This window comes from Schistocerca nitens, chromosome 5 (genome assembly GCF_023898315.1).
Source record: "Schistocerca nitens isolate TAMUIC-IGC-003100 chromosome 5, iqSchNite1.1, whole genome shotgun sequence".
Lineage (NCBI taxonomy): Eukaryota > Metazoa > Arthropoda > Insecta > Orthoptera > Acrididae > Schistocerca > Schistocerca nitens.
The window spans coordinates 691273468-691297826 of record NC_064618.1 but is presented as its reverse complement, the minus strand read 5'-3'; the positions used below and the strand labels follow the sequence as shown (position 1 = coordinate 691297826).

The 24359-nt window shown below is 42.0% G+C and overlaps 1 protein-coding gene across 3 annotated transcripts in view; it reads left to right on the top strand.

Moving 5' to 3' along the window:
* LOC126259765 (protein-cysteine N-palmitoyltransferase Rasp) overlaps nt 1–24359 on the top strand; it is a 167608-nt gene that overhangs the window by 123938 nt on the left and 19311 nt on the right. For all 3 annotated transcript variants that reach the window (XM_049956767.1, XM_049956766.1, XM_049956768.1), the window contains 2 exons: nt 812–1013; nt 18537–18678. In XM_049956767.1, the coding sequence (XP_049812724.1) occupies nt 812–1013; nt 18537–18678 (344 nt within the window). The remainder of the gene's footprint in view (nt 1–811; nt 1014–18536; nt 18679–24359) is intronic.

Genomic DNA, 24359 nt, shown 5'->3' with positions numbered 1-24359 from the left:
GTCTCCATTTCCCACTACAACATAGCTGTTCTGCAAAGAGTTTGACAAGTTTTCAGAATTGTATGACTTAAAATTGTCAATAGCTCTGCCTGACTGTTACAACTGAACTGGAAAAAAAAATGGTAATCTCAGTCAGTATGGCTAATTGACATTTAGAACTTTTTCCATAATTTTAAATCAATTCATTTGTATGCTGCAAAATTTATTGTTTTAAAGAGAATAATGTAGTCAGTGATACCAAATTAAAGATGAGATAAAAGTTAAATGGTATTGAGGGAATAATTTGAAAGTATGGCACCTATAGATTATATTCTAATAAACTCAAATATACTTAATATTTATAAAACTTCAGTCAAATGAAAGAGCTGGATATGGTTTAAAGTAAAAAGCATTATAAATGTTACTTAGAGATATAGTTGTGAGACAGTGTACTCCATGTAACTAATTACTGTAATCTCATTGTACTCCCAGTGATGCACAGTTATTTTGTTTCAAATAAGAAGCATTTCTGAACAGATAGAAATATATGCTTCTCTACGAGTAATATAGATTATCTACCATGTTCCCTGATTGTCATAAAAGACAATAGATAATCTTGTGTTACTTGTATAAGTTTGACTGCAGGAAAGAGATATAAAAATGAAAAGGTAACATTTTCATACTTTATTTTGGCTACAAAGTAAAGAAACAGCAATGGTAGTGTCGTGTATCAATCATTAATTGTATGGAAGAAGAGAGAAAATATAGACAAAACTTTTTTGTTAGTATTACTGCAAAAACATGTAACGTGTTCTCTTCTATTTTGCTGCAGGTACATATACATTCCTTGCCGTGGAAACGATTCGAGCTTGATTAAGAAATTGGGTGCATCATTTGTATGCTTTATTTTCATATATTTGTGGCACAACACATATGACTATGTTCTGATTTGGTCTGTTCTCAATTTCATTGGACTAACAGTGGAAGGAATATGCAGAAGTGTTGCTCGCTCATCAACATATCAAAAGCTTGAGGTAAGCACTTTCATTGCTCTGTGTAACTGTATAGTATCAAACACAAGCATGTACTTCACATGTTATCGCACAGTATGTGCTATTGGGCACAGAACCTATTGACGTATGAAACATGTGCAATCTGATAAATTATTCACTGATTTTCTGTAGAAAGTTTTATTTTGTATTCAAGAATTTTCTTCCGCAACATTCCACCCTTTCCAAGGCTTTGCATATGTGGAAAACTACAGTGATTCTTGTCCCTTATTGAATCTGTTAGTGACAACAACAGTATGCTGAGTCATTCTGATTGTGTAGGCTAAGGGTTATATTAACAAAAACAGGATGATTACACACTTGAAACTGTGCATTGCACAAAAGTTAGAATTGCTTAAAGACCACAGTTCTTTACTAGCCATGGCCCAGCCTTCACACTGATTTACCTATCCAGTTAGAAGGAGACCTACAGGCTCTAAACAATGATGCAGCTTGACATTCTTCACATTGCCAGAGAGAGAAAATTCTAGGACTGTAGTATATGCAGGGCTGGAACCTTGCATATTCAGCCACCACATTTGTGGATACCCTTCATTGGCTAGATACAGCACCTACTGGGAGATTGTCAACAGAAGAGACAAAGAGCTGTTTACCACAAAGCCTTCTGCTGTTGCCACAGCATCTGGGGGCACAAGTGTGGTGTGCAGGTCATGTTAAACAGTGCTGTAGTCTTGGACATCTGTTCACATCCTCACAATCATGTGACCACGTCGCACAGTACCTGTATTCCACTGTGGACAGGTACTTAAGTTACTGCTCAGTTCCTAGACAGCCAGTTCCACCCTGGGCTCTGGACCAACAGTTACGCTCCTTTGAGTCTATGCTGTGGACCACAATGCTGTTATCCGTCCGACAGTTGTTTCTCATGCCCTCCCCAGGATCAAAGCTGTACTCAGTATGTCAGCCACTCTGGGAGCCCCCGCTTCCTCAGCTTAGTGGCAACCACCAAGCATCATTCCAGGACATCTAAGTTGTATTCAGGTGTGAACCTTTGTCCTCTAAACCTGTAGTGATTGTGAATTTCATTAAAGGTTAATAAAAAGAGGTATTACTGAAATGCACCCATACCAATTACCATCTTCCGCTGTGCGACTCAGCTAAGGGTCCTTCAAGTCCACCTGAGATTTGAACGCTTAACTTGGGGATTTATAGCCTAGTAGCACTTACCCAGTTAGTCACACAGTTGTAATTATACTGAATTAATAGTTATTATGTCTACAGAATGACTATGAAACAGAAACAGTTGGAATACAAAATTTGGATTAGAAGTGTGGCATAATTTGTAGCTTAAGGTTCTCTTTCTTGTTTTCCATCTTTTCCCCGTTTCCACCTTTCAGACAAGTAAGAAGGGAATATCGAGGCACACATTTAATAAAGGATAGCAAAGTTACAAAACAGATTCTTCAGGGACCACTACCAGTCAACGTTATTTGGTTAACAGTTGGTTAATATTGCAACAGATTGCAAGCTATGACTTCATCTTCAGAAAAAAGTATGGCAATATCAAAAATTTAACATCAATATACAAGGAACTTAAAGCTGTTTTCTATTTTTATGTGCTGTGACTTCCCTGCAGAGAAGTGAAACCCAAATGAGGGAGTGATTATTTCGATTGTTTGGTGTGCTGTTAACATGGAAGAAGCATATTCACTGTCATCCACTGCTGTGCCTAACTGGATTTTTGTTGTTCTATGTTTATAAACATTTAAAGAACAATTATGACACACAGGAAGTACTTTCAGATTAAAGGAGACCACTCACTGAACAGCAGAAGCATTGAGGCGCTGATGGGCACAAAAATAAATCAGTAAATAAATAAATAAATAAATAAATAAAATTGCTAGCTTTCAGAGTAATCCTTTCTGGACCTAGAGTAGCTTGAACACGCGTACACACACAAGCACGCATGAGCGCTCGCTTGTGTCCATTCATACATATGCGTAGGCGCCTACATGATGCGACCTGGATGAACAGTGGGTGGATTGGGCAGGTATTTCAACTTAGTCTGCCACAGGGATATGATCTACAGGGCAAGAGGTTGGGAGTGGGTGTGGTATAGGAATGGACTACGATGTTGGTGGGCTGGGTGGGTGATGGCACACCATTTTTTTTTTTTTGGGGGGTGGGGGATAAGGATCTTGGGTAGTTTATCCCTCACTTCAGAAGCATGAGGGATAACCAGACCTCTGTCAAAGGATAAGGTTCAATTGTTGCAGTCTAGAATGATACTGGATGATACTGGCTGATAATTGGGGTGGTGGGAGGGTTAGAGGTGTGTGAGGATATAGCACGGGTAATCTATAAGGAGCGTCCAAAAAGAAATGAGCTGGAGTCTGGAATGCACAAACTGATCACAGGAGGGTAATATCATGGCTTTGTAACGAGGTGTGGTTCCGGGCAGAGTGTGGAAACTCACAGCCCGGCGCTTCAGGGTATGCATGCACATAATATGACTGTACAGAGCTAGCAGCAGCATGCTTCAATCATCCAACACTGCCAGTCACATCACAAACAGTGACAAAAAGAGGTGTAAAAAGAAGAGCTAAGAGGTGTTGTTCATTTTCTGACAGCAGAAGCAGTAGGAGGAATAGACATTCATCAGTGAATGTCACAAGTGTACGATGAACACTGCATGTCCCTTGCAGGGTCAAGGTGTGGTACAAGCACTTCAGGGAAGGACGGGTGTCATTAGCCGATGATGTACAGTCTGGAGCTGACATTCTTCTTTGACCAAGATGGCCTGCTTCTGCAGCACGGGACGACAGTGAATGGCCTGTGTTACTCGCAAATCTTGACCACCCTTCGCCAAGCACTCAAACCAAAACGACCAGGCAGTCTAACCCGTGGTGTCATTCTGCTACACACTTGGTTGACCAAGATGGCCTGCTTCTGCAGCACGGAACGACAGTGAATGACCTGTGTTACTCGCAAATCTTGACCACCCTTCGCCAAGCACTCAAACCAAAACGACCAGGCAGTCTCACCCGTGGTGTCATTCTGCTACACACGAATACAAAGCCTCACACGGCCAACAGAGTCGCAGAATTCCTGCAGAAATTCAAATGGGAGGTTCTTGGCCACCATCTGTACAGTCCGGACCTCTCTTCCTGTGATTACACTATTTTTGGTCCCCTTAAAAAGGCTTTGAGGGGCAAACGATTCACCTCGGATGACGACTTCTAGCTGCACGTGCAGAATTGGTTAACATAGCAGCCCCGGGAATTTTATGAGACTGCCATTCACCACCTTGTCACTGTGGGACTAGTTTCTCAATAGCCAGGGTCAGTACTTCTAACATACAGGTACTGGTTTCTGTAATTATGCCTCTGGCTCGTTTCTTTTTGAATGCCCTTTATATTTGTGGTCTTGGTTTGGGGGATAGTGCCTGTCTGTGTAGGGCTTCATGAGACCTTCAGCACGCTGAGCACAGGAGTTTTTGTCACTGCAGATACGTTGTCGAAGGGTGGCTGGGCTGTTTTAGGGGGATATTTTGATGTGAAAGGGATGGCAGCTGACAAAATGCTGTTGGTGTGTTTAATGTTCACAGAGATGTCGATGGGGCCATCAGAGAGGTGGTGATCAACATCTAGGAAGGTGGCACATTATGTTGTGCAGGACCAGGTAAAGTGAAGGGTAGATGATGATGTTGAGTTGGTGAAAGAATGAGGATAGGATGTTTTGACCCTGAGTCCAGACCATGAAGATATCATCAATGAACCTAAACAAGATTAGGGATGAGAGTTTTGAGAGGCTAGGAAGGATTCCTCTAGATGACCCATAAACAGATTGGGATAGGAGGATACCATCCCAGTGCCCAAAGTTATGACACAGATTTGTTCATTTACCTTTCACTCAAAGGAGCAGTAGTTGTGTGTCAGGAAAAGGTTGGTAAGGTGTACGACAACTGAGGTGGTATGTTTGAAGTCTGAAGGACATTGGGGGAGGTAGCTTTTGACAGCAGCAAGACCATGGACATGAGGGCTACTGATGTGTAGGGAGTAGGCATAACAGTGAAGAGTAGGGATCCTAGAAGTAAAGGGGTGGGGATGGTGAGGAGTTGGTGAAGGTAGTGATTAGTATGTTGTGATATGGGAGGCTAGTTTTTGCATAATTGGTTGGAGGTATTTGGACAACAAGAGCAGAAATTCTTTCATTGGGAGCACAATAGCTAGCTACAGAGGGAAGGAGGTTACGCTTGACTTCTGGGATGGGATCACTATGAGAGAGCTTGATGGTAGAGGAGTCAGACAGTTGGCGGAGGCCTTCTGTCAGGTATTCGGTGTGACTCATCATGGTAGTGGTAGTGGTCTGTAGGAAGGATGATTAGATCAGGATCTGTTTTCAGGTTGTATGGCTCACCTTTGTTGTGCTGAAAGATTAGCATTCTTAGGCAGGGACCAGGTGGTGGAGGGGGAGGCCAGATTGAAGTTAAGGAATTCTTGGAAGGTGATGCAAGTGCTAACATGGGAGAGGGGAGGGTCACGATTGGATGGTGGTATGAACAGTGAGAGAGAAGCTTCGGTGTTGATAAGGTTGGCTTTGATTGGAGGGATTGGTGGCAAGGAAGTGTTTCCACTGTAGGGATTAGGAGGAGGAGAGTAGGTCTTTGACAATTTCAACATGGTTAAACTGTGGTACGGGGCTGAAGGCAAGTTCTTTGGGCAGGACTGATTTTGGGTTTGGTAGATTTCTTGGTTTTATGGAGGGAGTTTTGGAGGATGTGATAAATTGAAAAGGTCAACTACAGGTCTAGGTGCAATGGGGTTTGCCGAATGGGTTCACTGTGAGTAGGGTGAGTGTTTATGGATAGTGGTGCCCCAAGGCAGGAGTAGGTTGGACAAATTATAGAGGTGGTGTTTGAAATGCTCCTTCAGGTGATGGAGGGAAACTGTTTCAGTTTCAGAGGTACACGTGTGTGTTGCAAGGATCACACAGTAACAGCATGTTGAGAATGGAGTAGAGGTGATTTGGGATGTCTATGTCATAAAGAGGTGCTTCTGCAGTATCAGGTTCACGATGGATAGGGACTGATGAGGGTAGTTTTGAAAGGAGGGGCAGGAGCCAGAGATACGGATTTTTATGATTAGTCAATTGAAGGAAGGAGGGATTCCATTGCTTAGACAGAATTTAAGGAACAGGATATGGGACTGGGTTTTAGTGAGGAACATGGATATTTTTATGAGCTGGTAAAGATTAATGGATTAGGGGTCCATTGGGGTAAGGATGGTGTTGGGGAAATGACATGAGGAATGGATGAGTAGAAGCGTTCGGTGGCTGTGATGGGAATTGGATAACTGAGTGCGAGTTTGGGGAGTGTAAAGGGTGGAAGAAATTGTGCAAGAAGCAATAGGATGGTGGTTTTCTTACATCAGAATATTTGATTGCAGCTAAGTTATTGTCACACACAGGAAAGAAGAAAGAAAGAAAGAATAAAATGTTGCTTGGAGCAAAGTTTGAGGAAGGGTGGTTGGATTTGCAGGTGAAATGTAATGATTAGTTGCTGGAAATTTTAATAAGTATGATCTGGTTGGCAGGTAGTATATAGGAAAGCCGGCAATGCATTCATAATGGCTGCTTCCAGTGCTACAAGGTGTCACAAAAGTCACACGCGACAATGTTGGTCAGAACTGAAGTGTTTGCATAACATAGGTGAGAGGAAAACTTAGGAAAAGACACAGATGGAGAATACAGGAGAGACGGAGTAGATGTACATTACAAGAAAGTAAGAAAGAGGACAACACGAGGTTTAGGAAGGAAGAGAGCTACTAGGCAGTTTAAATGTAATAGGAAAGATATGGTAAAACGTAAATACTTCAGGATAAAAGGAGACAACTCACCGAAAAGTGGAAGAATTGATTCATCGATAGGCAGATAAAAAAGAAAAGCTTCCTAACTTTGCGTAATTCTTTTTTTAACTAGAGTACAGTACACAAGGACACACAGAAAATGTGCACACATACTCAAGCCTGTGCCCCCACTGGCTGAATGAACAGTCCCAAAAGTCAGTCAGCAAAGTCCAGAACCCAAGTAAACTCAAAACATAGTTGTTAACCATTCCACCAAGAACCTCATTCTCACAGAAGTTAGAGTCCTATCCAAAGGCTTTACCTTCAGCCCCACACCCAAATTTAACCTTGTTGGATTTGTCAGACTCCTCCCACCTAACCGCCTCCTGGTCTTCTTCCAGAAATTCCGTACCTGCAACTTGGGCTCACCATCCTTCCCCAGGGAACTTCGTAACAACACCCACCATTCAGCAGAGGAAAGAACAGCTATACACAGTCTCAAAACAGGGCCTAACTTAATCATCCTCACTATAGACAAACACTTCAGACTGGTGTGACGAGTTGCAGTGACTACCTTGCAGGAGGCCTCTGCCAGTTGTCTGACTTACCCACCTACAAAATTTACCAAAGCAATCCCATCCTGGAAGACCAACATAGCGTCTAGTACCTGCTTAAAGGTTTAGGCCCTTCCCAGAATCTCTGCTCTGAATCAATTTCCCTCCTCATCCCTGCGGTACCCAGCATGCCCACCTTCTAGATGCTCCCCAAAATTCACAAACCCAACAAGCCTGGATGCCCCATTGTAGCTGGTTATTGTGCCGACCACTGAATGGATTTCAGCTCTCATTGAGCAACACCTCCCACCAATTGCTCTTTATCCAGGCTCCCATATTGAAGATACCAACCATCTCCTTCACCGACTCTCTGCTGTCCCCACTCCTTTACCTCATGGATCCCTCTCATCACAGTTGATGACACCTCCCAATACACCAGCATCTCTTATGCCCATGGCCTTGCTGCTGTCAAAACTTCTCTTGCAGCATCCTTCAAACTCCAGCCCCATTCTAAAATTGCAATCTAAGGAGATCAGAAAAAGAATCGAAGAGTACATTAACAAACTACTAAATGTGAAAAACAAAAATCAAACAATGGAAAATCCAGGATGGAATGTAACAACATTATGAGAAGGAAGGTTGCTGCTCACCATATAGTAGAGATGCAAGAGTCGCAGTTAGTCATAACAAAGAGATTCCCACAATTGTAGCTTTCAGCTGTTAAGGCTCTGTCAACGATAGACTGACATACGAGAGTGGTGACTAGGTGGGGGTAAGGAGGAGGCTGGAGTTGGGAGGGATAGTATGGTGGGGGAGGTGGACAGGAAAGTGCTGCAGATTATACTGAGGGCAGGGGAGTAGTGGAAAAGGAGAGGAATAAAAAGACTGTGGTAGTGGAATGACGGTCTTGTAGTGCTAGAATGGGAACAGGGAAGGGGCTGGATGGTTGAGGACAGTGACTAATGAAGGTTTGAGGCCAGGGGGTTATGGGAAATTACAACGTATTGCAGAAAAAGTTCCCACCTGCACAATTCAGAAAAAGCTGGTGTTGGTGGGAAGGATCCAAATGGCACAGTCTGTGAGGTAGTTATCGAAATGTAGGATATCATGTTTGGCAGCATGTTCAGCAACAGGGTGGTCTACTTGTTTCTTGGCCACAGTTTGTCGGTGGCCATTCATGTGGACAGACAGATTGTCAGTTGTCATGCCTATACAGGGTGTTACAAAAAGGTACGGCCAAACTTTCAGGAAACATTCCTCACACACAAAGAAAGAAAATATGTTATGTGGACATGTGTCCGGAAACGCTTACTTTCCGTGTTAGAGCTCATTTTATTACTTCTCTTCAAATCGCATTAATCATGGAAAGGAAACACACAGCAACAGATCGTACCAGCATGACTTCAAACAAACACTTTGCTACAGGAAATGTTCAAAATGTCCTCCGTTAGCGAGGATACATGCATCCACCCTCCGTCGCATGGAATCCCTGATGCGTTGATGCAGCCCTGCAGAATGGCGTATTGTTTCACAGCCGTCCACATTACGAGCACGAAGAGTCTCTACATTTGGTACCGGGGTTGCGTAGACAAGAGCTTTCAAATGCCGCCATAAATGAAAGTCAAGGGGGTTGAGGTCAGGAGAGCGTGGAGGCCATTGAATTGGTCCGCCTCTACCAATCCATCGGTCACCGAATCTGTTGTTGAGAAGCGTACGAACACTTCGATTGAAATGTGCAGGAGCTCCATTGTGCATGAACCACATGTTGTGTCGTACTTGTAAAGGCACATGTTCTAGCAGCACAAGTAGAGTATCCCGTATGAAATCATGATAAAGTGCTCCATTGAGTGTAGGTGGATGAACATGGGGCCCAATCAAGACATCACCAACAATGCCTGCCCAAACGTTCACAGAAAATCTGTGTTGATGACATGATTGCACAATTGCGTGCGGATTCTCGTCAGCCCACACATGTTGATTGTGAAAATTTACAATTTGATCACATCGGAATGATGCCTCATCCGTAAAGAGCACATTTGCACTGAAATGAGGATTGACACATTGTTGGATGAACCATTCGCAGAAGTGTAGCCGTGGAGGCCAATCAGCTGCTGATAGTGGCTGCACACGCTGTACACGGTACGGAAACAACTGGTTCTCCCGTAGCACTCCCATACAGTGACGTGGTCAACGTTACCTTGTACAGCAGCAACTTCTCTGACGCTGACATGAGGGTTATCGTCAACTGCACGAAGAATTGCCTCGTCCATTGCAGGTGTTCTCGTCGTTCTAGGTCTTCCCCAGTCGCGGGGACGCCGATCAATTGCTTCGAACGTCTTCCTGTCGGGACACCTTCGTTCTGGAAATTTGTCTCGATACAAACGTACCGCGCCATGGCTATTGCCCCGTGCTGATCCATACATCAAATGGGCATCTGCCAACTCCGCATTTGTAAACATTGCACTGACTGCAAAACCACGTTCGTGATGAACGCTAACCTGTTGATGCTACGTACTGCTGTGCTTGATGCTAGTACTGTAGAGCAATGAGTCGCATGTCAACACAAGCACCGAAGTCAACATTACCTTCCTTCAATTGGGCCAACTGGTGGTGAATCGAGGAAGTACAGTACATGCTGACGAAACTAATTAAGTGTTTCCGGACACATGTCCACAAAACATCTTTTCTTTATTTGTGTGTGAGGAATGTTTCCTGAAAGTTTGGCCGTACGTTTTTGTAACACCCTGTATAGAATGCAGCACATCGGTTGCAGCTTAGCTAATAGACCACATGACTGGTTCCACAAGTAGCCCTGTCTTTGATGAGATAGGTGATGTTACTAAGCAGACTGGAGTAGATGGTGGTGTGAGGATGTATGGGACAGGTCTTGGATCTAGGTCTATTACAGGGGTATGAGCCGGGGATTGGGAGGAGGGGTTGTGGAAGGATGGATGAGTATATTGTGTAGGTTCAGTGGACGGTGGAATACCACTGTGAGAGGGGTGGGAAGGATAGTGGGCAGGACATTTCTCATTTCAGGACACAATGAGAGGTAATCGAAACCCTGTCAGAGGATGTAATTTAGTTTCTCCAGTCCTGGATGGTACTGAGTTATGAGGGGAATGCTCCTCTGTGGCAGGACGGTGGGACTTTGGGAGGTGGTGTGAGACTGGAAAGATAAGGCACAGGAGATTTGTCTTTGTACAAGATTGGGAGGATAATTATGGTCAGTGAAGGCTTCAGTGAGACCCTCGGTATATTTCGAGAGGGCCTGCTCATCACTGCAGACGTGACGACCACAGGTGGCAAGGCTGTACGGAAGGGACTCCTTGGTATCGGACGGGTGGCAGCTGTCAAAGTGGAGGTATTGCTGATGGTTAGTAGGTTTTATATGGACAGAGGTACTGATGCAGCTGGCTTTGAGATGGAGGTCAACATCTGGGAAGGTGGCTTGTTGGTTTGAGTAGGACCAGGTGAAGCAGATGGGGAGAAGTTGTTGAGGTGCTGGAGGAATGTGGATAGGGTGTCCTCACCTTTGATCCAGATAGCAAAGATGTCATCAATGAATCTGAACCAGATGAAGGATTTAGATGTTAAGATGCATATGGATGCAGAAATGTGTGCGTGAAGAGTGGGGAAAGGTAGTACTAATTCCATTGTTCAAGAAGGGAGACGGAAAAGTATGAGATAACTATTGAGGCCTTACAGTCATATCACAGGTGCCAAAAATGGTGCACAGTGTACTTGAAAGGAGGTTGAGGAGGGAGAGGGGAGGAGTGGAAGATCATTTGAAACATGAGAACTATGGTTTTTGATGTGGTGGATCAATAGTGGACCCAATCTTTGGTATGACTTTTGGTGGAAAGGCATTGAGAGTATGGGAAGGTTGTGGTGATGACATTGCTTGACATAACGCGAAGGCTTATGATAGTGTCCTCTGAGAAGAGGTATGGGGAACTTCAGCGAGAAGGGGAGACGGAAAACAAACAACTGAAATTCTTCAAGTAGTGTATGACAAAAGCTTCATCTGTACCAGCCCCAAGTTGGAAGAACCGATAGATTTGGGAATGTTCTGGGATTGAGAGAAGCAAGTGTGATGCCACTATTATTATTTATAATGGTGATGGATAAAATAGGGATAGTGACTACAGAAGCTCATAGAGGAAGGAAGATGAAGTTATTTCTATTTGCTAATGATATTTTGGTGTGGAGAATCAACTGTAAGGATGTACAAGAACAAATAGTCATCTTAAATTTAAAAAATCAGGAAATAAGGAATGAAATGCAGTATGGAGAAAAGCAATACTATGGTGGTAACCAGAGGAGGCAGAGAAGCAAGGAACAAACTAATATTATATGACATGATATTTAAAGTTAACTATAAATACCTAGGAAGTGAGGTACTGGAGAATGCGAAGTTAGCAAAGGGCTACAACAAGCAATGCACTTTAGCAATGTGGAGGATTTAGTCTGAGAAGGGGAAGTGCCAGTGAAGTGAAAGGAAGTGCTGTAGAAGATGTTCTTTATACCTACCCCGACTTGCATCAGAGACATCTACATCTACATCTACATTTATACTCCACAAGCCACCCAACGGTGTGTGGCGGAGGGCACTGTCATTACCTCCCTTTTCTGTTCCAGTCGCGTATGGTTCGCGGGAAGAACAACTGTCTGAAAGCCTCCGTGCACGCTCGAATCTCTCTAGTTTTACATTCGTGATCTCCTCGGGAGGTATGGACAATGACAAGAATAGAGGAGAGTGTAGACTTCAAACCAGTGAGATGAGATTCCTAAGAACTAAGAGTATGTTAGGGAAACTGAGGAGAGACCGAGTGAGAAATGAAGATGTTAGGAATGAAATAGGAGTAGAAAAGCTTAATGAGACAGTTGAGAAGAACAGGTTAAAATGGTTTGGACATGAGAGAATGGAAGATGAAAGAATTAAAAAAAAGAAAAGGTGGAGGCCAAGTTTTAGGGCAAGAGGGAGATCTAGAGCAAGATGGATCTATTCGATGAAGACCAGTTTCAAAAGAAGGAGAACAAAACCTTTATAGGAGAATAATGGTGGAAAGATGAGAGGAAAGTAGAGAAGTACCATAAATGTCACAACACAGCCTGATGCTGGATAAAGGCAAACAAAGATGATGATGAGACTAAGGTGCAGGGCATGCCTAATCCACCCATCCATCCTGTCACAGGCTTACCCAGTCCCATCAGTGGCCTGGCCACTTGTCAAAAGCAGAAGTGTTACATACCACTCTGCTGAAAACACTGCACAGTTTTTTATGTCGGTATGACTACCAACCAGTTGTCCACCAGAATGAATGGCCACTGCAAAACTGTCAGCAAGTACAAAATTGACAATGCGGTGGTACTACATGTAGGTAAACACAACATCCTCAGTTGTAATGCCTGCTTCACCACCTGGACCATCTGGATCCTTTTCTCCATGACCAGCTTCTCTGAACTACGCAGGTGGGTGTTATCTTTGTAACACATCCTTCACTCCGGTAGTCATCCAGGCCTCAGTCTCCAGCCCCCACTGTCACTGCACCTTCCACCTAACAGTTTCCCGTCGTCTGCCGAGTCAACACCTCTGAATTCATGTCCTCATGTCACCTTCAGTGTGTGCTGCTCTCCACGCTCTCCAAACAAACTTGTGCCATTTCCTAGCCTGTGTAACTGCCACCCCTCCCTCCTGCATTCTTACCGACAAAACAACTGCCTCCCTCTGAGCTGCTAGCTACCCACCCCCAATCCCTCTCCCTGCCCTCTGCGTCTCACTCCTTGTAATCACCCCATCCAACACAACCCATACTTCAACCTACTCCACATGCTGAAAAAATGTACTCTATTCATTCAGCCAGCACCATGTAGGTGTGCGCGCGTGCACACACACACACACACACACACACACACACACACACACACACACACACACAGAGAGATAGATAGATAGAGAGAGAGAGAGAGAGAGAGGGGGGGCGAGCAGTGTCCTTTACTGCAAAGATATTTGCATTCTACCAGAAATCCCTGCAACACGTAACCTACTTTTTTATTATAAACAAGGATCTAAAAACTTGGCATTTGAGATGACGTCTGCCTCAGAATTTGAAAACATAAGAGTACCTAAGAGTACCCCCCCCCCCCCCCCCCCCCCCCGTGTGCCTGCTCGGACCTTGCTGAAGGAGCGGCCACATGTCCACTCACAGGCAGAGCGGGCGATGCCACATGGCCAGACTCCACATTGACCCTCTGCCTCGTGTGCCGCAAACGCCACTGAACCCGCCGCTTCCCATGGGGAGAGGGTGGCCCAACTGCGCCCGGTACTCGCAAAGATGTCTCGTCCGCAGGGACCGTGGGTGAAGCATGTAACACCTGGGGTGTACCATGCAATGTACCAAACTCCCCACTGCCACTACACTCTGAGGCAGCAGGCTGAAGACGGCTGCCCGCGGCCATCAATACGTTCATCTGTTCGCGAACAGTGGCCAGCTCCACCTGCGTCGCACACAGCAGTCACACATCCTATCCATCCTAACAAGGGAACCTCCCCATCGCACCCCCCTCAGATTTAGTTATAAGTTGGCACAGTGGATAGGCCTTGAGAAACTGAACACAGATCAATCGAGAAAACAGGAAGAAGTTGTGTGGAACTATGAAAAAAATTAGTAAAATATACAAACTGAGTAGTCCATGCGAAGATAGGCAACATCAAGGTCAATGGGTGTCGAGGAGCACCATGGTCCCGTGGTTAGCGAGAGTAGCTACGGAACGAGAGTTCCTAGGTTCAAGTCTTCCCTCGAGTGAAAAATATAACTTCTTATTTTCAGTTTATGTGACAAACTCTTTACGTTTTCATCACTTTTTTGCGAGTGATTGTCACATCCACAAGAAAACCTAAATCGGGCAAGGTAGAAGAATCTTTTTACCCATTCGCCAAGTGTACAAGTTAGGTGGGTCGACAACATATTCCTGTCATGTGATGCACATGCCGTCACCAGTGTCGTACAGAATATATCAGACGTGTTTTCCTGTGGAGGAATAGGTTGACCTATGACCTTGCGATCAAATGTTTTCAGTTTCCATTGGAGAGGCACGTCCTTTCGTCTACTAATCGCACGGTTTTGCGGTGTGGTCGCAAAACACAGACACTAAACTTATTACAGTGAACAGAGACGTCAATGAACGAACGGACAGATCATAACTTTGCAAAAATAAAGAAAGAAAAATTTTCGGTCTACGGAAGACTTGAACCAAGGACCTCTCGTTCCGCAGTTACTCATGCTAACCACGACGCTCCTGAGTTCACATTGTCCTTGTTGTTGCATATCTTGCGCATCGACTACTCAGTTTGTATGTTTTACTAATTTTTTTCATAGTTCCACACAACTTCTTCCTGTTTTCTCGATTGATCTGTTTTCAGTTTTTCAAGGCCTATCCACTGTGCCACTTATAACTTAATCCGAGGGGGGTGCGATGGGGAGGTTCACTTGTAAGAAATCAATTTACTGTAGACAGTTAATCAGCTATTAACTCGACTGCTAATTCACTAAAGGCAGCTGATAGCTGACTAAACTGTGGTTACTAGACACTTCTTGTTGAAAACAATGAAAATAAGCACTACCTGTCTGTGGACTGTTGAATAAAACAGACACTAGCACTACTGGCACTACAGCTGACTATAGGGACTCTCTCTGATTGTATTCAAAACAAACACGAAATCTATGGAACACTATTACCAGTATTCGAAAAGAAGAAGCGACAAGTAAGAAAAATACAGTTTATACTTAAATTAATGTAGTTCGCTGCACAGCAGATGGGAAGCAGATGGCAGTTACGATAATGCTATATGTAGCATTGTCAAGTTCACGCCGCATGGCTGTGAATGCACATGAAAGGTTGATGTCAATATTCTGCAGATTTTGCAGTTATCAAATTGTGTCGGGAAAGGAAATAATGTTGAGAAATATCTTGACTCAGATAAGCACTTTTTTTACCAGTAGGAAAATGCTGCTGCTGCTTCTCCTCAGAAACAACCATGTGTTGAAATCTTAAATAAGCAAAGACTGTTTCAGAAAAAAATTGTTGAACATTTTGGAAAAGGAAGTGTTCCAGTCAAAAAGCTTGACAATCAGTACTTTTTCTTTGCCACTCAGTTTTTCAAAGCATTAAGGCTCCTTCTTCAGACATGAAGCGTGAACAACCTTTTAAATTTGTATGTTGAATCATTTAAAAACAAAAATAAATTGAGATGTGACTTTTGCCAAAAACACATGCGACTTTTGCCAAAAACACATGCAACTTTTGCCAAAAACAGGTGCGGATTTTGCCAAAAACAGGTGTGGATTTTGCCAAAAACAGGTGCGGATTTTGACAAAAATGATTCAAAATATGTCAAAATTGGATGCTACATTTTTGGATCCCTAATTATAATCAAAATCACTGTGCAGCAGAAATAAGATAGTGGTCAAAACAAGTCTTGATTTGACATCTCTGTTTATGTACCACTCCTGGCATTAAATAATTTTGTAATTTTCTTCTGCACTTCTCGCCAAAGAGTCTGATATTTGTTGATGAAATGTGTCACAGTAAGAGAGACTATAAACTATTTGATATTGCTAATGATAACATGTAATTAACATTCAAAAAACATTACAGAGCTACATCTACTGGACACATAAATGCATTGATACTATTGCCCATTGCAGATTTTCTAATTTAAAAGTACTTAGTTAAATTTGGTGAAGACTTGTGAATTCTTGAAATCTGTTGTTGCATTTGCAATTTCATTTTTTTCATTTTGACTCTGGATGAATATTTCACTTTCTTCCAAGATGTCCATTTTCCAGTTCTTCTGTAAAGTTTGCAGTATTTGAAGATAATTATATGTTGCAACGATGTGTCCTATTTAGCTGATGTGTTTAGCTATGAATGACTTTTTCCATTTGTTAAGTCGACATGCTTTTTTCAAAAAGGTTTTAACATTCCTATCCATTTGGGGTATTAATGCTTGTTGCAGTGACAGCATGTCACTTAGTAAATTACTCGTTCACTTGAATCGTCAACTAGTTTTGTGGTGGCATGCAATACTTTCATCCTTAAGTTTTTTGGTGATGACAAAAGTGTTTCTGATGTCTGTGTTTTTAAATAGCTTAGCCAGTTGGTGTGAGATGATGTGTAAATATGGCATTTGTACATGTCTGGTGAAGGAAGATAATTCGCCATTCACAAAGTTTTGCTGTGCAGCTGTGAAACAGTTTCATGTCATTGCAAGCTCTTTTCCCTTGCACTGTAAATAACGGTTTCTTTTCCCCCACTGTAAATATGTTTGCCAACAACACCTAGTGTGAGCAACTCCCAGTGGTATGTTATGCTGGCAGAAATAAGGAACTTACTTCTCTAAATTTTTCCAAAGAGTAAAGGACAGTATTTCGGGATTATTCATTTAATTTTTCTTGTAATTCTGACAATCTTATAAAATTGGCTTAATAAAATATTGTTTGAAAAGTGCAAACTGTGCTTTTCCTAGATCTTCCTTTAATTTACAACACCTGTTGGTGTTTTTAGGTATGGCTTAAAAGTGGAAACCTGTAGTGTTCCATGAGAACTGTGTGGTGCAATTATATATTTTATTATTTTCTAATGTTGAGATAGTTCAAGGCTACAGATTGTAAGTTCCTGATAAAGTATTGCTTATACAATGGACACCCATTTGACTTATTGTGAACCCCTTCTTGTGGTCTAAAGAGTTGTGAAACTAGGCACAGTTATTAGTCTTTCTCCTTGTAGGTCACATCTGGGAGGGGTTTTGGGGGAGGGAAAGAGAGAGAGAGAGAGAGAGAGGGGGGGGGGGCGGCGGCATGTTCATGTACACACTTGCGCACGAGCGTGCCCCCCCCCCCCCCCCCCACACACACACACACACTTACTTTTATGAAACTTGTAAAAGTTAGCAGATTTTTCCAAAAAATGGTATCAGAAGTCATTGAATAAGGAGGAATGCAGCAGCAGTGAAGCGTGGTTCTGCATAACTAAGGTAGCGATGCTTTGCCAATAAGTGATTAATGTGTGGATACTTCTTCTATAACTTTCAAATTACGTGACAAACTATTCATTTGGAAAAAGGAACCGTTCTATCCTACTCTGCGTAGGTAGAACATAGTTTATAATCACTTGCATTGGTGATAGTGCAAGAGACAGTTTGAACAAAGACATGTTTCCTGGAGTCGATGGCAGCGGAGTTAAAAAAGTGAAATGCTAGCCAAACCAAGTAGAGAGCATAGCAGAAGTCATCTTAAGTGTACACAAAGTGTTCTGGGGGCAATCTGAATCAAAAATGTAATACAGATAACGTAAACACACTACCAATCAATGGTGTGTATCTCAGGATTCAGTGAGCTGGCGGGTGTGTGAACATGGTACTTACAGGCACTCTGGCATCAATGGATGCCCCCATGTGACACAGTTGCGGTTGCGGCTGTACGTCAGGTAGGAGTGAGTTGCGGCCAGAATATGTAGCCTAAATATCTCTGACATGTCCTTCAAATTGCTGTTCAGCCTGGTGGGGGAATCCAAATCACTGTTGTATACTAAAAAGGTTCAGAATTTATTATTGATGTATGGATTCTTTAAAGTGATAGTAATTTCTTTGTGTTTGAAGTCTAGTACGTAATTGTGAATGATACTGCCGTGAGGAAATGTTATCTTTGCGGTTTGTTTTATAAGCTTGCTGCAGACTCTGATGATTTTCTGAAAATTTAAACACACTATTCTCTTCCTCTGCTTCATACGAAACATTATTTTCAAGATTCACCTGTGGCTTAAGAAGGAATCTTTGAAGGAACAAGGGAAGACAAGCAGGGTATTATGTGACTCTTTTCACTCCATCTCGTAACTTCCCCATATAATTTCCTGTTATTTTATTTCTTTGTTTTCTTCTATATGGCAGTATTAACTTTTACCATCAGTCTAAGATGTTTTCATAGTGTTTTTTAGTTGACCTTCTTGTTTATGTTTTGTAAATAGCCTATAACACGTACAGTGTTCTTACTTGACTGTTGTCAGCTTTTGAATATAGAAAGTCATAAGGATTATTTGCTAGAGCAGAATCAACTGCATTGTAACATTTTTCTGTTATTTGCTAGGAAATGTTGCTGTCTCCAAGGAATTCTAGACGTTTCAAAGCTGCCCTTGGAAGTCCTCTCTTCATTATGTCAGCTTTGTCCAGCTTTTATTTTCTTGGTAGAATGGAAATTGGAAACATATTTGTCAGTCGAATCTTTACAGGTAAGTATTAGTTTTATGCAGTTCCAAACATATGTAATTGACCAAGGTATGTCTTGAGAACTCTGAAATATTTTATGTAATTCTCCTTGGCTCATGTTATCAGTTCCACAGAATTTAGCTGTGACACATTATACAATTTATGTTTTATGGTAGGTGGTGTCAGATCATGTTCCAGCTATTGTGATGTAGCCTTTACATTGTTTCAGAAATGCCCAGGATAATAGGACATACAACTGTAGACATAGTTGCATAGTTACTTTGTGGCAGGGTAAATCACAAAGAGGGACAACTAATACAAACCACATAAGATCAGTCAGTCAACATAGTACTGTACCCCCCCCCCCCCAGTCTGTGTCCAGTTGACACACTGATATTACTATCAGTTGGAAATCTATTAAAGCAGGTTACTGAGTTCACAGATGATTAACCATAAGCAAAGAAGATGTAATTATTTCTGAAACTACAGTATTTACCTGAGTATGATTACTGAATGTAAGATTAAATGTTAGGCTGTTTCTTCTGAATATGTTAAAAATTTCAGAGGTTGTGGTTATGTGGATGTGTGGGTGGCTGAGTATGAAATGCGTTTATCATTTGTATTGATGCCAGAATGTGAAGCCCTCTTTATACTGTAGCAAGCAAAAGCAAATTCACAACAGTGAATGAGAATTTTCTGTTGTAAATGCTGGATGGGCTTTTGCAAAAGGCATTAGTTCATGCATGATTCATATTCATATCCTCTCTGCTCGAGAGTTAACAGCACAGAAAGCTTTCACAGCTATCTTGTCTACTTTTGTTGTTTTGACATAGTTGTGTTAGCGGTGGAGTGCTCCAGTGAGAATGTAATGTTGCTGATAGATGAATATAGATATCATATTCACTTCTGAGATCTGACAGATCTACAGCACGAATGCTGAAGGAAAAGATATGTGATTGGTAGAAAAGTTTTGAAGCACTGTGTCCTCCTTGGGACTTGAGAAAGATAACTTCATTAAATGCTTGTATCAGGTGGGAATCGAGTGAATAAGCACAGACTTAATAATTCTTACTTTTATAAAGGAAAAGCACAATAACTTTCCTTGAAAATTATTCTCTTTGCTTATGTTCATAGTATCGGTAATTACATTGGTGATGTTCCATTGTTACGTCGGAGAGTTTTGATGATGATGATGATGATAATAATAATTATTGTTTACTCAGGAATATACTATCTGCCCTCTAACAAACTATGTATCAGATTTAAAGAATGGAAACTTCAGGTTGGAATATGAACAATATAAAGAAAAGGAGGGATTGCTACTCATGGCAAAGATGAGATATTGAGTTGCAGTCAGGCACAATGAAAAGTGTGGTACATGTTCAGCTTTCGGCCAAAGCCTTCGTCAGAAAAGAAACACACACACACACACACACACACACACACGCACACACGCGCGCGCGTGTTTTTTTCTTTTCTGAAGAAGGCTTTGGCCGAAAGCTAAATGTGTAACAGTTTCTTTGATGTGCCTGTCGGCAACTCAGTGTTATCTTTACGATGAGTAGCAATCTAACCTTTTCCTTAAATTGTGTGAATCAAGTTTTATCAATTAGTCTATATGACAAGGTGTATGCATATTTCACATTTCATTAATTGTATTTGATTTGCAATATCTTCTTTATGCTTACTGTAGTACAATCCATGACAGTGCTTTGTATATGGCACTGCAGACATCAGAAACTGTCATCTACATCTACATCTACATGGATACTCTGCCGCCTGGCAGAGGGTTCATCGAACCACCTTCACAATTCCCTATTATTCCAATCTCGTATAGTATACGGAATGAATGAACACCTACATCTTTCCGTACGAGCTCTGATTTCCCTTATTTTATTGTGGTGATCATTCCTTCCTATGTAGGTCGGCGTCAACAAAATATTTTCACATCCTGAAGAGAAAGTTGGTGATTGGAATTTCTTGAGAAGATTCAGTCGCAACGAAAAACGCCTTTCTTCTAATGATGTCCAGCCCAAATCCTGTATCATTTCTGTGACGCTCTCTCCCATATTTCATGAGAATACAAAACATGCTGCTTTTCTTTGAACTTTTTCGATGTACTCCATCAGTCCTATCTGGTAAGGATCCCACACTGCGCAGCAGTATTCTAAAAGAGGACAGACAAGCGAAGTGTAGGCAGTCTCCTTGGTAGATCTGTTACATTTTCAAAGTGTCCTGCCAATAAAACACAGTCTTTGGTTAGCCTTCCCCACAACATTTTCTGTGTGTTCCTTCCAATTTAAGTTGTTCGTAATTACAATACCTAGGTATTTAGTTGAATTTATGGCTTTTGGATTAGACTGATTTATCGTGTAACTGAAGTTTAACGAGTTACTTTTAGCACTCGTGTAGATGACCTCACACTTTCCATTATTTAGGGTCAACTGCTACTTTTCACACCATTCATCTATCTTTTCTAAATCATTTTGCAGTTTCTTTTGATCTTCTGATGACTTCATTAGTTGATAAACGACAGCATCATCTGCAAACAACCGAAGACCGCTGCTCAGATAGTCTCCCAAATAGTTCATATAGATAAGGAACAGAAAAAGGCCTATAACGCTACCTTGGGGAATGCCAAAAATCACTTCTGTTTTACTCAATGACTTTCCGTCAGTTACTATGAACTGAGACCTCTCTGGCAGGAAATCACAAATCCAATCGCATAACTGAGACGATATTCCATAAGCAAGCAATTTCACTACGAGCCGCTTATATGGTACAGTGTCAAAAGCCTTCCGGAAATCCAGAAATACAGAATCGATCTGAAATCCCTTGTCAGTAGTACTCAGCACTTCATGTGAATAAAGAGATAGTTGTGTTTCACCGGAACGATGTTTTCTAAACCCATGTTAACTGTGTGTCAATAGACCGTTTTCTTCGAGGTAATTCATAATGTTCGAACACAATATATGTTCCAAAATCCTGCTGCATATCGATGTTAACGATATGGGCTTGTAATTTAGTGGATTACTCCTACTACCTTTCTTGAATATTGGTGTGACCTGTGCAACTTTCCCGTCTTTGGGTCGGATCTTTCATTGAGCAAACAGTTGTATGTGATTGTTAAGTATGGAGCTAATGCATCAGCATACTCTGAAAGGAACCTAATTGGTATACAGTCTGGACCAGAAGACTTGCTTTTATTAAGTTATTTAAGTTGTTTCACTAATCCAAGGGTATTTAGTTCTATGTTACTCATGTTGGCAGCTGTTCTCAATTCGAATTCTGGAATATTTAATTCGTCGTCTTTTGTGAAGGCATTTCGGAAGGCTGTGTTTAGTAACTCTGCTTTGGCAGCACTGTCTTCGATAGTATCTCCCTTGCTAACTCTCAGAAAAGGCATTGATTGTTTCTTGCCTCTAACATACTTCACATATGACCAGAATCTCTTTGGATTTTCTGCCAGGTTTCGAGACAAAGTTTCGCTGTGAAAACTGTTATAAGAATCTCGCATTGACGTCCGCGCTAAATTTAGAGCTTCTGTAAAAGACGAGAATCTTTGGGTTTTGCGTCTGTTTAAATTTGGCATGTTTGTTTCGTTGTTCTGCAACAGTGTTCTAACCTGTTTTGTGTACCAAGTACGATCAGCTCCGTCGTTTGTTAATTTATTTGGTATAAATCTCTCAATCTTCCCCCATGAACCATGGACCTTGCCGTTGGCGGGGAGGCTTGCGTGCCTCAGCGATACAGATGGCCGTACCGTAGGTGCAACCACAACGGAGGGGTATCTGTTGAGAGGCCAGACAAACATGTGGTCCCTGAAGAGGGGCACCAGCCTTTTCAGTAGTTGCAGGGGCAACAGTCTGGATGATTGACTGATCTGGCCTTGTAACATTAACCAAAATGACCTTGCTGTGCTGGTACTGCAAACGGCTGAAAGCAAGGGGAAACTACAGCCGTAATTTTTCCCAAGGACATGCAGCTTTACTGTATGATTAAATGATGATGGCGTCCTCTTGGGTAAAATATTCCGGAGGTAAAATAGTCCCCCATTCGGATCTCCGGGCGGGGACTACTCAAGAGGACGTCGTTATCAGGAGAAAGAAAACTGGCATTCTACGGATCGGAGCATGGAATGTCAGATCCCTTAATCGGGCAGGTAGGTTAGAAAATTTAAAAAGGGAAATGGATAGGTTAAAGTTAGATGTAGTGGGAATTAGTGAAGTTCGGTGGCAGGAGGAACAAGACTTTTGGTCAGGTGAATACAGGGTTATAAATACAAAATCAAATAGAGGTAATGCAGGGGTAGATTTAATAATGAGTAAAAAAATAGGAGTGCGGGGAAGCTACTACGAACAGCATAGTGAACACATTATTGTGGCTAAGATAGACACAAAGCCCATGCCTACTACAGTAGTACAAGTTTATATGCCAACTAGCTCTGCAGATGATGAAGAAATTGATGAAATGTTTGACGAGATAAAAGAAATTATTCAGGTAGTGAAAGGAGACGAAAATTTAATAGTCATGGGTGACTGGAATTCGTCAGTAGGAAAAGGGAGAGAAGGAAACATAGTAGGTGAATATGGATTGGGGGGAAGAAATGAAAGAGGAAGCCGCCTTGTAGAATTTTGCACAGAGCATAACTTAATCATAGCTAACACTTGGTTCAAGAATCGTAAAAGAAGGTTGTATACCTGGAAGAATCCTGGAGATACTAAAAGGTATCAGATAGATCATATAATGTATATAATGGTAAGACAGAGATTTAGGAATCAGGTTTTAAATTGTAAGACATTTCCAGGGGCAGATGTGGATTCTGACCACAATATATTGGTTATGAACTGCAGATTGAAACTGAAGAAACTGCAAAAAGGTGGGAATTTAAGGAGATGGGACCTAGATAAACTGAAAGAACCAGAGGTTGTAGAGAGTTTCAGGGAGAGCATAAGGGAACAATTGACAGGAATGGGGGAAAGAAATACAGTAGAAGTAGAATGGGTAGCTCTGAGGGATGAAGTAGTGAAGGCAGCAGAGGATCAAGTAGGTAAAAAGACGAGGGCTAATAGAAATCCTTGGGTAACAGAAGAAATATTGAATTTAATTAATGAAAGGAGAAAATATAAAAATGCAGTAAATGAAGCAGGCAAAAAGGAATACAAACGTCTCAAAAATGAGATCGACAGGAAGTGCAAAATGGCTAAGCAGGGATGGCTAGAGGACAAATGTAAGGATGTAGAGGCTTGTCTCACTAGGGGTAAGATAGATACTGCCTACAGGAAAATTAAAGAGACCTTTGGAGAGAAGAGAACCACTTGTATGAATATCAAGAGCTCAGATGGCAACCCAGTTCTAAGCAAAGAAGGGAAAGCAGAAAGGTGGAAGGAGTATATAGAGGGTCTATTCAAGGGCAATGTTCTTGAGGACAATATTATGGAAATGGAAGAGGATGTAGATGAAGACGAAATGGGAGATAAGATACTGCGTGAAGAGTTTGAGAGAGCACTGAAAGACCTGAGTCGAAACAAGGTCCCGGGAGTAGACAACATTCCATTAGAACTACTGACAGCCTTGGGAGAGCCAGTCATGACAAAACACTACCATCTGGTGAGCAAGATGTATGAGACAGGCGAAATACCCACAGACTTCTAGAAGAATATAATAATTCCAATCCCAAAGAAAGCAGATGTTGACAGATGTG